Source organism: Mytilus trossulus, chromosome 3, assembly GCF_036588685.1.
Source record: "Mytilus trossulus isolate FHL-02 chromosome 3, PNRI_Mtr1.1.1.hap1, whole genome shotgun sequence".
NCBI classification, from domain to species: domain Eukaryota; kingdom Metazoa; phylum Mollusca; class Bivalvia; order Mytilida; family Mytilidae; genus Mytilus; species Mytilus trossulus.
In genome coordinates, this window is record NC_086375.1 from 74,712,500 (window position 1) to 74,728,816 (window position 16,317).

Below are 16,317 nucleotides of genomic sequence, written 5' to 3' on the forward strand. Positions count from 1 at the left end.
ACACGGATGCCCCACTCGCACTATCATTTTCTATGTTTACTGGACCGTGAAATTGGAATAAATTCTCTAATTTGGCAATACAATTAGAATGATCTTATCAAAGGGAACATGTATACTAAGTTTCAAGTTGATTGGACTTCAACTTCATCAAAAACTACCTTGACCAAATACTTTAACCTGATGTGTAACAGACGGACGGACGAACGAACAGACGGACGGACGGACGGACGGTCGGTCGGACGAACACACAGACCAGAAAACATAATGCCCCTCTACTATCGTAGGTGAAGCATAAAAATTCACCCACCTAATTAAATGGGCATTTAAAAAGTCAGAATGTAAATATATATGTTCAAACTCTTTTAGGTAATTTTTTAGTAGCAATAAACAAAAAAAACTATGTTAATTGGACATGCTTTGATACTATATATGCCCTTAAATTTTTACTAGATAACATTTTTGTTCGCTTTGGAGATTCCGTATATCGTCAGGTTATCGGAATTCCAATGGGGACTAACTGTGCGACACTTATTGCGGACCTGTTTTTGTATTGCTATGAGTTACAATTTATGACAAAAATCAGCAAAGACCAATCGAAACAACACCTGATGAACAAATTATTAATACTTTTAGATATTTGGATGACATTTTGGCTATCAATAATGACGACTTCAGTATATATACTAAAGAAATTTATCCTGTTGAACTTACTTTAAATAAAGCTAATACTTACAATGACCACTGCCCTTTCTTCGATCTTGATATCTATATCACTAACGGAAAGCTTAATACTAAATTATTTTTTTTATGATAAAAGAGATGATTTTTCATTTCCTATCGTTAATTATCCATTTTTAGATGGTGGCGTTCCCTTGTCACCATCTTACGCTATCTCAACTTGTACGATTCGCTCGTGTATGTAACAATGTTTAAGATTTAAACGAGAGAAATTTATGCATTACTGAAAAATTATTACACCAGGGTTTTCGATATCACAAACTAGTCAAAACATTTACTAAATTTTATTATCGGTATAAGGACATCATTCGTAAATATAGCTCAACCTGTAGACTTCTTATACGTTTAGGTATTTCACATCCAATTTTTTATGCAAATATTCTTTATAAAGCAAAAAAATGTCAGTATTCACCGCAGAAACTATAAAACCTTTAAATAAAATTATTAAGAAGGGATATAGTTACGATACTGTTGTCAGGTCATTAGAGATTGCATATTTTGGCTCTAATATTGATTCAGTTATAGGGCTTTGCATCGGAACTAAACACATGTATTCAAGAACCAGTTGTTGGCATGACACGGGTTATGTTCTTCTCATATATGTTATCATGCTATGATACTTAACCCCTGACGGGAAGGATTGTGCCTGATATTCATATGATGAAATCATAATCTTTGAATCAGTTTAATTGAAGTCTGGAGCTGGCATGTCAGTTAACTGCTAGTAGTCTGTTGTGTTATCTATGTATAATTATCATTTTGTTTATTTTCTTTGTTTACATCTTCTGACATCAGACTCGGACTTCTCTTGAATTGAATTTTAAATGTACATATTGTTATGCGTTAACTTTTCTACATTGGATAGAGGTATAGGGGAGGGTTGTGATTTCATCAAAATGTTTAACCCCGCCGCATTTTTGCGCCTTTCCCAAGTCAGGAGCCTCTGGTCTTTGTTAGTCTTGTATTATTTTAATTTTTGTTTCTTGTGTACAATTTGGAAATTAGTATGGCGTCATTATCACTGAACTAGTATATATTTGTTTAGGGTCCAGCTGAAGGACGTCTCAAGGTGCGTGAATTTCTCGTTACATTGAAGACCTGTTGGTGACCTTATGCTGTTGTTTTTCCTATGGTCGGGTTGTTGTCTCTTTGATACATTCCCCATTTCCATTCTCAAATTTTAAAGTTACATTCATTTTGTGCTAACCTTTACAATGTTTGTACAAACACTGTCCTCATTACTGAAATTACATGGTTACACATACCTATAGATAGCTTCCCTATGCGGAAATAATTAAAGGAATGTCCCATTTATTTTTCTTTATCTACCTTGTCATTATTGATTTGTGTGTTTATTTTTATACTATCACTTAAATAGGTCAAGACACTAACTTCTAGGTTTGTATGGTGTAAAATAGTCCATGTATCCTTAGATTATTTCTACGAAAGTGACAAAAGCACCATATATTTATAAGTTATGAGTTACTTGTATATTAAGGTTCAAGTTAACCTTTCGGCAAATATTGCCGTATTTAGATCACAAGTTTCACTTTGAGTACAAACTTAATTTGTTTACCTTCTAAAGCTTCCAATGCTTGAAATGTCTTACCTTTTTTCTAGTTGAAGTTGTCTATTGTTGCCGTTTTTTCTGGGGTTTATAAAATATAGAAATAAAATCTTCGTCACAAGAACTTTGTACTAACTATCTTGTATATATACTGCTTGTTTTCCATGTGGTCTAGCACACCGGATACAGTGCAGACGATTTGGTGTCACGATATCTCAGTAGCATGGGTTTGAATCCCGGCGAGGGAAACAAAAGATTTGCGAAGGCAAATTTACAGATCTTACATTGTTGGGTTGATGTTTAAACGAGTTGTATATACATAATGTACACAGCCATGTATCACCATCATTGCTGGTGATCCGATGGATTAAACTGCTGTAGAGTTGTCACTGACTTAGACGAACTTATAAATATTCTTATTTTTTGTGACTGTATCTTGCAATAATTTGTAGGATGCTTACTATAGATAATTTAGCTGATCTGTAACAATAACATCTCTATGCCTTATATATAATGTACTGTATTATAAAACTAGATTAAAACTGACGAAGAAAGGTTACACACGGCCACCAAAAGCTTTATTTTTGTGAAGCCAAGGTGGTCGTGTGGTCCAGCGCACCGGATACAGTGCAGGCGATTCGGTGTCACGATATCTCAGTAGCATGGGTTCGAATCCCGGAGAGAGAAAAACTAAAAATTTGCAAAGGCAAAATTACATATTTTACATTGTTGGGTTGATGTTAAGACGAGATGTATATACATAATGTTCACCGCCATGTATCATCATCATTGCTGGTGATCCGATGGATAAATCTATTGTAGAGTTGTCACTGACTCAGACGTACTTATAAATATAATTATTTTCTGTGACTGTATCTTTATTAATTTGTAGAATGCTTTACTATAGATAATATAGCTAATCTGTAACAATAACATCTCCATGCCTTATATATCATGTACTGTATTACGACTCTAGATTAAAACTGACGAGGAAAGGTAACACACGGCCATCGAAAGCTTTATTTTTGTGAAGCCAAAGTTGTCTAGCATTGGATATAGTGCAGACGATTTGGTGTCACGATATCTCAGAAGCATGGGTTCAAATCCCGGCGAGGGAAGAACAAAAAATTAGCAAAAGCAAATTTATAGATCTAACATTGTTGGGTTGATGTTTAAACGAGTTGTATATACATAATGTTCACCGCCATGTATCACCATCATTGCTGGTGATCCGATGGATAAATCAATTGTAGAGTTGTCACTGACTCAGACGTACTTATAAATATAAATTCTTTCTGTGACTGTGTCTTGCATTAATTTGTAGGATGCTTTACTATAGATAATTTAGCTGATCTGTAACAATAACATCTCCATGCCTTATGAATCATGTACTGTATTACGACGCTAGATTTAAACTGACGAGGAAAGACCTGTTGGTGACCTTCTGTTGTTGTTTTTCCTATGGTCGGGTTGTTGTCTATTTGATACATTCCCCATTTCCATTCTCAATTTTAAAGTTACATTCATTTTGTGCTAACCTTTACAATGTTTGTACAAACACTGTCCTAATTACTGAAATTACATGGTTACACATACCTATAGATAGCTTCCCTATGCGGAAATAATTAAAGGAATGTCCCATTTATTTTTCTTTATCTACCTTGTAATTATTGATTTGTGTGTTTATTTTTATACTATCACTTAAATAGGTCAAGACACTAACTTCTAGGTTTGTTTGGTGTAAAATAGACCATGTATCCTTAGATTATTTCTACGAAAGTGACAAAAGCACCATATATTTATAAGTTATGAGTTACTTGTATATCAAGGTTCAAGATAACCTTTCGGCAAATATTGCCGTATTTAGATCACAAGTTTCACTTTGAGTACAAACTTATTTTTTTTACCTTCTAAAGCTTCCAATGCTTGGAATGTCTTACCTTTTTTCTAGTTGGAGTTGTCTATTGTTGCCTTTTTTTCTGGGGTTTATAAAATATAGAAGTAAAATCTTCGTCACAAGAACTTTGTACTAAATATCTTGTATATATACTGCTCGTTTTCCATGTGGTCTAGCACACCGGATACAGTGCAGACGATTTGGTGTCACGATATCTCAGTAGCATGGGTTTGAATCCCGGCGAGGGGAACAAAAAATTTGCGAAGGCAAATTTACAGATCTAACATTGTTGGGTTGTTGTTTAGACGAGTTGTATATACATAATGTACACAGCCATGTATCACCATCATTGCTGGTGATCCGATGGATACATCTGTTGTAGAGTTGTCACTGACTCAGACGTACTTATACATTATTATCCTGGTAAATTTACCGCAGTGAATAGATATATATGTAGTTATAAAAATTGACAAAAATCAAACATGTAAAAATATTGTTTGTTTATTGTTGACATGTGTTTGGTTAATTATAGTGAGGTCGGTTCGATTCTGGTAATGAGTTCATGCACGAGTGAATTTTTGTGGTTTAAAGTTACAGTTAAAGTATTTTGGAAAATATAACATATATAATTTATATTATTTACTTGCAGATGTGTAGACCAATTTTATGGGGAAACCAATACTAGCTGCTTAATTTTGGTGTATTTTACAAACTTTCACCATTATTATACTAATATTAAAAATAAAATGTGCACTGGTATCTGACTAATGAATCAAAGCGCTGTAAGCGCTGGAGGCAGTTAAACAAGAGTGCACACGCTGAAATGTCTCGCCTTCTTTACTTATCATTGATATTATGTTGATAGTACTAACTATATAGCTTTATTACAATTATCACATAAACTTAACATTTACCAAGAAAACTAAACATTGGTCGGGTTGTTGTCTCTTTGACACATTCCCCATTTCCATTCTCAATTTTCTTGAGCAATGAACCGTATAAAAATGAAGTCAAGGTCAGATGGACAATGGCTGGCAGACATATACAGCTAACAATTCTTCAATACAAAAATTACAGTTGACCTATTGCTTATAGATTAAAAAAACAGACCAAAACACACAAACTTAACACTGTGCAATGAACCATGAAAAGAAGGTCAAGGTCTAATAAAACTTGTGCGACTGAAATATAGATCATACAATATTTCCATACATAGAATATAGTTGACATATTGCAGATACAATTAAAATAAAAGACCAAAACTCAAAAACTTGACTTTGACCACTGAACCATGAAAATGAGGTCAAGGTCAGATGACATCTGCCAGATAGACATGTACACCTTAAAATCATTCCATACACCAAATATAGTAAACCTATTGCATACAGTATAAGAAAAACAGATCAAAACACAAAAACTTAACTATAACCACTGAACCATGAAAATGAGGTCAAGGTCAGATGACAACTGCCAGTTGGACATGTACACCTTACAGTCCTTCCATACACCGAATATACTAGCCCTATTGCTTATAGTATCTGAGATATGGACTTGACCACCAAAACTTAACCTTGTTCACTGATCCATGAAATGAGGTCGAGGTCAAGTGAAAACTGTCTGACGGGCATTAGGACCTTGCAAGGTACGCACATACCAAATATAGTTATCCTATTACTTATAATAAGAGAGAATTTAACATTACAAAAAAACTGTAACTTTTTTTTCAAGTAGTCACTGAACCATGAAACTGAGGTCAAGGACATTGGACATGTGACTGACGGAAACTTCGTAACATGGGACATCTATATACAAAGTATGAAGCATCTAGGTCTTCCACCTTCTAAAATAAATAGCTTTTAAGAAGTGAGCTAACACCGCCGCCGCCGCCGCCGCCGCCGCCGCCGCCGCCGGAAATCTATCCCTATGTCGAGCTTTCTGCAACTAAAGTCGCAGGCTCGACAATAAAAACAAAGGCAAACATAATTATGAAAACTGTGGCCATGTTCCTTCGACATTAAACAGTCATGTATTGTACATTTATGTGAATAAGTTATTAAGGCAAATAATTCATATGTTATCAAGGCAAAAGCAATGCATACATCTATGTTTTTATGGTGAGTCTGCAGTGGTACAAGTTCGCAATGATTGCAGTTGTTCTTGTTGGTAGTTAACGTTGGTTTAAGTTGACTGTTAGTTTCGTGTTGATTTAGTACCAACATGTAATAGTATGACAATGGACTGGTTTCCCTGTAAAGAAAACTAAGTTTTTGTTCTACAGTACAAAAGTTATAAGATACAAATCACACAAATAATCACTACAAGTAACAAAGATGAGGTCTGACTGACCTGCCAATAGTAAATGTAAATAGTTTGTTATATATGGTTTAGAGGTGGAGATCTCGAGGGTTTTCAAGTTCCAAAACAGGAAGATGTATGGTGATCCAGGGACTTTCCTTATATTTCATTCCATTTGTAATATTGACCCATACATGAATATATATGGTTTAGGGGTGGGATCTCATCGGTTTCCAAGTTCTCAAACAGGACGGGGTAGGGTGATCCACTCCCCCTATATTTCATTTGAATTTTTATATTGTCCCATACATGAAAATATATAGTTAAGGGGTGGGGATCTCAACGGTTTTCAAATTCTCAAACGGGAGGGGTGGGGTAACACAAGGGACACAACCTATATTTTATCTGATTTGTTATATTGTCCCGTACATGAATATAATTGGTTTAGGGTGGTGATCTTGACCGTTTTCAAATTATACAACAGGAGGGGTGGGTGACCCCCAGGGACTTACCCTATATTTCTTTTTTTTTTTTTATATATTGTCACAAACGTGAATATATATGGTTAAGGGGAGGGGGTCTCTACAGTTTCCAAGTTCTCAAACAGAAGGGTGTACAGTAACTACAGCCCGAACTCCCCCTATATTTTATTTGATTTATTATATTGTCCCATACTTGAATATAAATGGATTAGGGGTTGGGATCTCGACCGTTTCCAAGTTCTCAAACGGGAGGGTGGGGGTTGGGGGGGACTCCGGGAACTCTTTATTTCATTTTATTTATTATATTGTCCAATACTTGAACATATATTGTGTTTAGGGGTGGGGATCTCGACCGTTTCGTAAGTTCCCAACCAGGAGAAGGGGTGACCCATGGACTCCCCCTTTATTTCATTTGATTAGTTATATTGTCCCATACGTGAGTATGTATGGTTTTGAGAGCTTTGAACTCGACAATTTCAAAGTTCTCAAATGTTAGGGGATGGGGCACCTCAAGGAACTCCCCCTATATTTCTGATATAACTGACCCTTCAAAATTTAGAAAAAAAATTGCAGCAATATGTTAACACTTCAAAATCATCTTACATGCATTATCAACATTTATCACTGATAAAGAAAATGTATACTGTGACCAGGAACATATATCTGGTAAGATATACTGTACCCAGCTGTCAAATTGTATAGGATTTTGGCATTAAAATTTGTCAAAAAATAGTTTAGAGTTTCTGTATAAAATATTTTCTGCTTTTTCTTTCTTTAACATATATATTTTGGTTTTCAATTCTAGTGTTTATATTCATTTACAAAGCATAGATGTATTTTGTCACCTGCCTAGATTGTGTTTGTAGTTGATCGCCAAAAACCGGGAATTACCTTTATCCGCTTCCGAAATCGGATCAGATATTGTACTTGTCTTCTTCACGGCAGCCATTGTCATTGTGTTAACAATGTTGTTTTTGTCATTCAGATACGATTTTACTCGAATAAACACATTTATTTGTCGGCGATTTTCTGAATTTAGCTAGTGGTTGAATAAAATGGACATCGCTGTCATAAATAATATTAATTAAAATAAGTTTTGATATCGTTTATTTGGAGACTTTGGCGAAAAGGTTTGCAAAGTTATTTTTTATTTCTTTCAAGTGGAACTGAGACTACTATACAGTTGTCTCAGAGTGGAAGGACCGTCGGGCGTTGCTAGTAAACAAGTCGAAAGTTAAAGGTCACGGACATCAGACCCCCGCTAATTCGTCTTCTAATTTGAAATTGCCGTCAACAGCATGAACAGTTGAACTTAATATATAAAAGACTACTGACGTAGTACTACGTATTGACGACAAACAATATTCCTAAGACTTGTGCCATTTATGAATTATAAACTACTTGTCTTTAAAGATTTACGGCTATTATATAAATATTTCATACAATTTTTCTTTGACATCTTGGCCAAATGCACCTGTAGGCGATAATACACTACATAAGGATTCTTATGAGCACTACTTCCTATGTGCAACTTCAAAACTTTTGGGTGATTCGACGATCATTAAATGTTTTTCTGGTCTTTTTTTTTGTAATCCAGAATTTAAAGTTAAAAGTGTTCAATTAGGTATAATAAACATAATAGCCAGCTAGATAATAACAATAGCAAGTAATTCAGCATTTATTGGGTAGACCATAAATCTAGGGAGCTCGCATAATGCAGCTTAACTGCATAAAAATGACGTTCCCTGCCCATATTGACATGATTGTCAATGAAATTATGCATGGTGACTCATCCCACATCATGGACGAATAAAGGCAACAGCTAGTAGTATACCGCTGTTCAAAATTCATATATCGATAGAGAAAAAAACAAATCCGGGTTACAAACTAAAACTGATGGAAACATATCAAATATAAGAGAACTACAACACAACACAGAAACGTAACACACAGAGAAACGAACTATAATGTAACAATGGCCATTTTTCTGACTTTGTAAAGGGCATTTTATGAAAAAAATGGTGGGTTGAAACTGGTTTTGTGGCATGCCAAACCTCCCGCTGTAATGGCAGTGCTAATTATAACATTAAAATTACAACATTACACGACAGGGTTACAATAAATTAACAAATAAAGGGGAGAAAATATAGGACAGAGAAACAAACGAATAATAGCCATCCAAAGGTAACAAGTTAAAATAATATCTTTATACACCAGACGCGCTACGTCCACCCAAAACTATGCTCACATGTAAAAAGTTTGAAAACCATAACAACTACCAAGTTGGAGATCGCCGAGGACCAAAAGTTCGAAAAAGTTGTGAGGCCAGGGTTATTCGCTGGTACAAAACATCATTATTATCAAGAATAATACATAGTTTTGCAAACAGTAAATTTTATAAAATTACTATATAATAGATATACATGATTAAACTGAAGTGGCGACTATAGTGTGTGATAATATTGTGTGAGGGAATTCGACGTTTGCTGTACCACTGTTCACTCCAGCGCAATTTATGACAATACCACTGCATCAATCAGAATGATTTTTTTTGCAGTGTTTTAAGAAATGAATTTACTTTGTTGTTGCGTATTATTTGTGAAACATTCTATGTTTTAAAAGGGCATATTTTCTGTATAAAGTCAATAATTATGTTGACTTTTGAAGGCCAAACTTTCTACAGCCTTAAATACGCTAATGAAAGATCCAAAAACTATACCAATACATAACAACATGTTTATGAAATAATAGCAAATCTATTGGTTAACAAATTTTTATTCAATATTGCAAAATAATGAACTTAAAATATCTGACATTTTCTCCCTACCCATATTACCCCTATACATTTTTAGGCAGCACTCCTTTTGCGCCAATTACTGTTTTTCATGGGTATCATTTGCGCCAATATTTTTTCTCTCAAATGTATCAATTGCGCCAGTTTTCGGAACTCATTTGCGCCAATTTACCTGAACACATATTGATCGTACTTATATATATTTAGTATCATTTTTGTCTTCTAAATTTTTATTCATTAAATAATTGTTACTGTTGTTGGTGGAAGGTGATTTCCAGCAATTGTATACAATACATGGATTCAGGAATGGACATTTTATTCCACTTTAATATTGCCTTTTGTCTTCAAAAATCAGGAGACTGTTATAGAAAAGTGTTTCTTTGCTCAAGGAATGTTGTGAAAGATTTAATCTTTAAATGAATTTTACATCTATGCATGTAGATTTTGAGGAGAGAATGCACGTTGTCGTTAAAGAGTTTTCCCCAGGAATTATCATCACTAGAGGCATGTCGTTTTCACCTTGGCCAGACATGGGGTCGGAAAATACAAAATCTTGGACTAGCAAAAGAGTATAAAAAAAAGGTTGGCAGTGATGTTAGCAAGTGGTTACACCATATATTTTTTATTAGCTTTTCTGAACCCAGATGAAGTAGGTGATTGCTTTGCTGAAGATTTAATACGGGATATGTCAAAAGACAAGAAAATAGAAGTCATTTTTCTTTAAATTGGCGCAATTGTATATTTTATTTTTGGCGCAAATGATACCATGCATTTTTAAAACAGGTGGCGCAAACGTAGCATTGGAGAAAAAAAGTTGTGGCGCAAAAGGACGCATTTTTGGCGCAAACGGATCTTTCCCCATTTTTATGATGTGAACTGGTCATTGTTATTGAATCGTAGGCAATTTGATTGGATTAGGTTGTCATTAGTTTACCTTTAAACTTGTTTATGCTTTTCATACATAACTGTTGATTAATTAGAACGTGCATGAATATGTACGGTAACTGAAATGAACTTCAAACTGGACACTGGACGAGTCAATATTATGTTTTATCAATGAATGTTAAGGTAAGAAAGGTAAGAATTGCCACTTCTTTTATTTTCACAATTTTTTTGGAATAAACAGTTGAACGATTATTTTTTAAAAGCCTATTGTGGAGACAAATGAGAAAGTTTACAAATAATACGTTTTGTTCCATTGAACAAGTCATTTTCGTAAGAGAAATGCCGAAATATAGATTACGCACGACCACGGCAGGTAAAATTATTATTTATCTCAACAAAAAAAAGCATTTTTCATTCTCATTGGAATATGTTAATTACAATTAATCCCAAACTTAAGAAGTAAGTAAATAAAGTCAAAATATGTCCGATCTGCCTTTTTCCGGACATCAAAAGTTAATACGATCGTTTTTAAAGTCATAAGAAACGAGTGACCGGTGAAAAATAATGTTCTTCCAATTCTCGAACCAACGCATACAAACACATAAACTTAGTCTTCTGTACTCGAATTTATCATTTTTTTCGTGAAAATTTCGTATAATCGTCAATTTTTTTTTCAATCGGTCAGTGTTGTTGTGAAAATATGGCAGGTAATTAAAGTTCGTGTTTTAAAGCCGAAGTTTAACGATTGTCACCTGTTTGTCAACAATTGACGAAAAATAAACAAAAAGCATGGAAATTGAGCACGTGTATAACATGTAAATACAGATAATAGTTTATTTTAAGGACATCCATGCGTATTGTGGTCACCGGATTTTTACGAGATGGGTCACACTGAGGTCACCTTGCATACGGAAAATATGTCGGGGGAATTGCTTGCTGGAAGGAAGCAATTCATATAAGTAAACTTCTTCTAAATATGAATAAATTGAAGAATTTTCTTCAGAAAAAAGTATATCTACATAAGTTTTATAATGAAAACTATCCATTGAGTTATAAAAAAACATATGCATTATTTTTTTTTGACTTGAGGTTTCTTATGACTTTAAAGTCAATTTCGTCTACCTCACAAAATCTTGTAAGGCACTATAGCTATAGAATAAAAAACGAATAAATTACAAAATCACAGCCCTGTCAATGCAGAGCCCAAAGTGATGTCACATATAAATTTATAAAACGTGTTCCGAAAATTAAGAGAAATAGTCGAACCAGTGACGTCAAATCATACTAGTTATCTTCTGATTGCTAAGGCTTCAGTTGACCCAAGTCAGGGTCATGTTCCCTTGAGGATAGCAAACTTGACGGATGAAGTACACACGGTATTTAAATCAACTTGCACTGCTGTTTGTGAGTCAGTTGATATGACTCATAGATTTGTACAGTATCACAGATGGTTACTAAAGATATTCCCTTGTACTTACAAGATGTGTTTGACAGAAGTAGTTCAAATCTTTCAGAGTCTCATGTTGATAAATTGAAACAAGTACTTGTACGGCATAAAATAAAAAGATCAAGTAAGTAGAGCAATAGACATAAGACATAAAAAAAAAAACCACAGTAACGGCTACTCCAGTTGAATTACAGCCCCCTATATTACCTTTTCATAAAAGAGAGAGGGCGACAAGGAGGTACAATGACTCCTAGATTGTGACAGAATAGAACCATCTAAGAGTCCTTTGTCAACAAGTCTTGTGTAAAGAAAGACTCTTCAACGAGAATATGCACAAATTTTAGAATCTTAAACAGTAAACCAATCAAAGATTCATACCCACTTCCTAAATAGACCATTTCCTATATGCTCTTAGGGGATCTCAATGGTTTTCTGTGTAATACATGAATTTCCAATATTTTGTTCTATGAGGCCAGATGTACTTTGGTGCATATCTGCTCATAATCTCAATACCCGAGAGATCATTAAAGCAGTTAGTGTTTTACTCTTTATGAGGATTTGAATAATTTTTGGATCAACCTTTTTAAAGATACTCTAGGTAACAGTCTAGAATTCACTAAAGGTGTACTTAGTATTGATAAATTTGCAAGTTGTTATAATTGGTCTTGAGCTTAACTAAATTATGATCTCATTATATTATTGTTACGATATATATACATATGTCAGAAATAAAGTATTTGCAACTTATGAATATGAATTGTTTGCTGTCAGTATACAGAATCCCCTTTTAGTTCTTTAAAGAGTTTTAACAGGAGATCAGGTTTTGTCCTATGACTCAAATAACAAGAGGTTGGTCATTTGTTTTGTCTGTAGATCTAGATAGAAATTAAGAGGTTTAGGTTACATCAGGATTTTATATCCAAGGTTTTGGTATTGTGTTTCTGTCCTTTTCTCCATTGACCGCTTCAGTTACTTGATTTATATTGTGCATGTACAGTAGTTACAAAACCTAAAGTTAACTTTTTATAGGTAAGTTTACAATCAGAACAAACTCTAGAGGCTTTTTGGTAGTCTGATTTGAAGAAACTTATATAATTATCTAAAGCCCCTTCAATTCATTATCTCTCTTATCTAGTTCGAAACCAATTTCATACAAATGAATTGTTATATTCTTTCTATAAAACATTGCATTTTAATATACATATAAATATAAATAAGTCTTAACAGTTAAAAGTCACATTAATATGCCCCATAAGAAGTATCTAGAATTTCAACAAACAATATAAATATTCCAATATAACATTAAAAATTATTTTGAAATATCAACTATGAGACAAATGCACAACCATTTGCTTATGAATATATGATTTACAGGATTTTCATTTTTCATCAAGGCAGTCGATATACAATCAAAAATACAAAATTATACATCATTTTAATATAACTAGTGATACCTGTACTTTGAAATAATACTAGATAAATAATATGCTTTTTATTCTACCCATTATTCTTTATTCTGGAAAACCATCCAGACCCACATACATGGTTTTTTTAAACTTTGGAAAAAGGTTTTATTTTATATAGCTGCCACATTCTTCTTTCTCACTCTTGATATACAGAAAAAAAAAATTGTATGTGCCTTGATTTTAGCCAGATATTCGTTTTTTTCGGGTAAAACTCAATTTATCTTGATATAAAGAGTGAATGAGTCAAAATTTATTTTTTCCATACTTTTTGTTTTCAAATTTAGATGCAGATAAACAAGTTCTTAAGCATCCTCCATTTCATACAAATTTTGTGCCCAATTACATTTAATATGAGTGTCTAGATTAATTTTTAGTAGCATCATATTTTTCTCATGTAAACCACAAAAATAGAGGTAATTTGCACTTCCTCATATAAATATATATGTATTTTGCAGTCATTGTTTTGAATAGCTAAGGTGTTCAGAAAATGGTGTAAGAATGATAGTTCAGTAGATTTCCCTACAAAACATGTGTATCAAAGAGAGAGAATTTATGTGTCAATAATACAGCAATCAAATGACACAAACAATAGTGCACACTGAAGTATGTTTACTAATCATAATTGACTTTTATATTGATATTCTTTTAAATCAAGTTTTTACTACAGGTATCACATAACTTTAAATAATCAATGATCTGTTTAAATAAGTTCAATATCAGATAAAAATGTTCATCATACAATTATTGCATAAAGAAACTCAAAATTGACATATGACCATAAGACTATATATACAGACTAACACATCTGTATACAAGATATGCAGTTTCAAAATACAGGAAAAAAATATTTTTTTATAAAAATAGTTCATTTATCACCATCACTGAATTAGCTGCTGGATAAGCATCCCTATGCCATGCATTCTTTGACATACATTTAACACAAGTGAGACAAAAACCCAAGAAATATCTTCTTGATAACATTTTGAACAAAGATTCAATAAATCATTAACTAATAGCAAAAACGTTTGTTCTAGATCTGCAGTCTTGCGATTATAAAGTACTCAAATATTATAAACTTATATTAATTTAAATGATAATTTTCCAATATATGGCACATTCCTCTAACAAATTAACCTTTCTGTGTGCAACATTAGACAACTACAAAACCTCACCAGTATATGCAACATTATCATTCTTATAAACAGTTTAAATGAGTATAAACTAACGGGAATAATGATGACATTCATACAAATCCAAAGGGTAATGAAAATCAAACAATTCCAAAATGTATAACTTTCACTGACTTTGGTTTATCTTCTTCTTCCTGCAAAAGACAAAAATAAATAATGAAAGGTTCATTTACCACATCAAATGTTAAAATGACACATTTCTGGTTTGACAAGTAATAACCCAAATTATAAAAAAAATCATCAATTCATCTTAAAACTTATGAAACTAAAACATGTGTAATCATGATAGATTGCCAGAGTATAACTACAAATCATCTTGCAGAAACATTCCCGTGAACTTGAAATATAATTTCTATTGTATTACCCTTTTTCCCTATTTCAAAACTGCTTTATTTCAAATGCAATTTTCGTATCATATACTGGATTTTATGAAAGTTTTCTTGCATTTCAAAATTATAAGAACTTATATTTGTTGCTTGTAGTGGCAGTGTCTTGTTATCCAGCTGAAACTGACTGGAACATATCGTGGTACAGATAATAAATGTAATATTTTATCATGTTTTTTTCCAGCAGCTGGTCTTTTATACCATATTTCAGAAGTTTTACTAGCATTTTTAATCAAATGAACTATTTCAAGTCATGGTTGCATCATTTTTAAAGGTGAATTAGATAGCCACAGTTCTTAAAGAAAGTCATAAATGTTATATTTATCCAGAAAACATTATTTTTCAAAATATTGCAGTAATTTTAAATAATGGTGACAGCAATGTTTCAGCACTAAATTCAAAATGAAAATTTTTAGAATATCACTTGAAAAGTTTGGTAGCAATGGGTCTTTTGTTTAGATTTTTTACTATTTATTTGCAGTAAAAGCGTCTATGCAAAGTTCTTGCAATAACTATGTTTGATGGCATAAAGGCTCATAGACTATTTAGCTATTAAATGATCTTACATTCATCATTTTTTTTCTTAAAGTTTCATGCATATTGGTTTTCCTGTCATTTTTCATATATTCATATGGTAATTTTCATAAACTTCAGTAACAGAAGTGGTTTTATTTGTAGGCAGTTTAGGGTCACCATTCAAGTTTCTAAAAGACAATCATAAAATTAGTCAACTAAAGGTTGGTTCCAATTTGTCCTTGAAATGACTTATCTAAATACTGTAATTGAATTGTTTGCCTAATTTTCATTTAGTTATTAAGGGAAGGAGTCATTTGAAGACTGTTGGGGTTATCAACCATAACTCTTAAAAGTTATCTCAAAATTATCATTTATCCAAAGACTATATATGTAATTTTTTCATTACATGTAATTAAAATTTTAGAACAGGGGTCCATTTGATAGTAAAGGGTGTATAAATACCCATTCACATAAAGTAGAGATGGCAATTCCATGACTAAGTCTCTTATGGATTGGGTGCCCGATTGAAGGTTTTTTAGAAGGCATAATGATGAGCATACTTTCTGCCAAATCAAAAGTATTTCTTTCAATTACCTGTTTATTCAAAAAGTTTCTGAATTAGTGGTTGGAACATTGGATCTAATTCTGACATTT

General features: G+C 33.0%; 1 protein-coding gene across 1 annotated transcript in view; it reads right to left on the bottom strand.

Annotated features, from left to right (window-relative positions):
* Positions 1–11,822: 11,822 nt before the first annotated feature.
* LOC134712404 (WD repeat-containing and planar cell polarity effector protein fritz homolog) overlaps positions 11,823–16,317 on the bottom strand; it is a 41,524-nt gene continuing 37,029 nt past the window's right edge. The window contains exon 28 of the mRNA XM_063573914.1: positions 11,823–14,895. Coding sequence (XP_063429984.1) covers positions 14,842–14,895 — 54 coding nt within the window. The 3' untranslated portion in view covers positions 11,823–14,841. The remainder of the gene's footprint in view (positions 14,896–16,317) is intronic.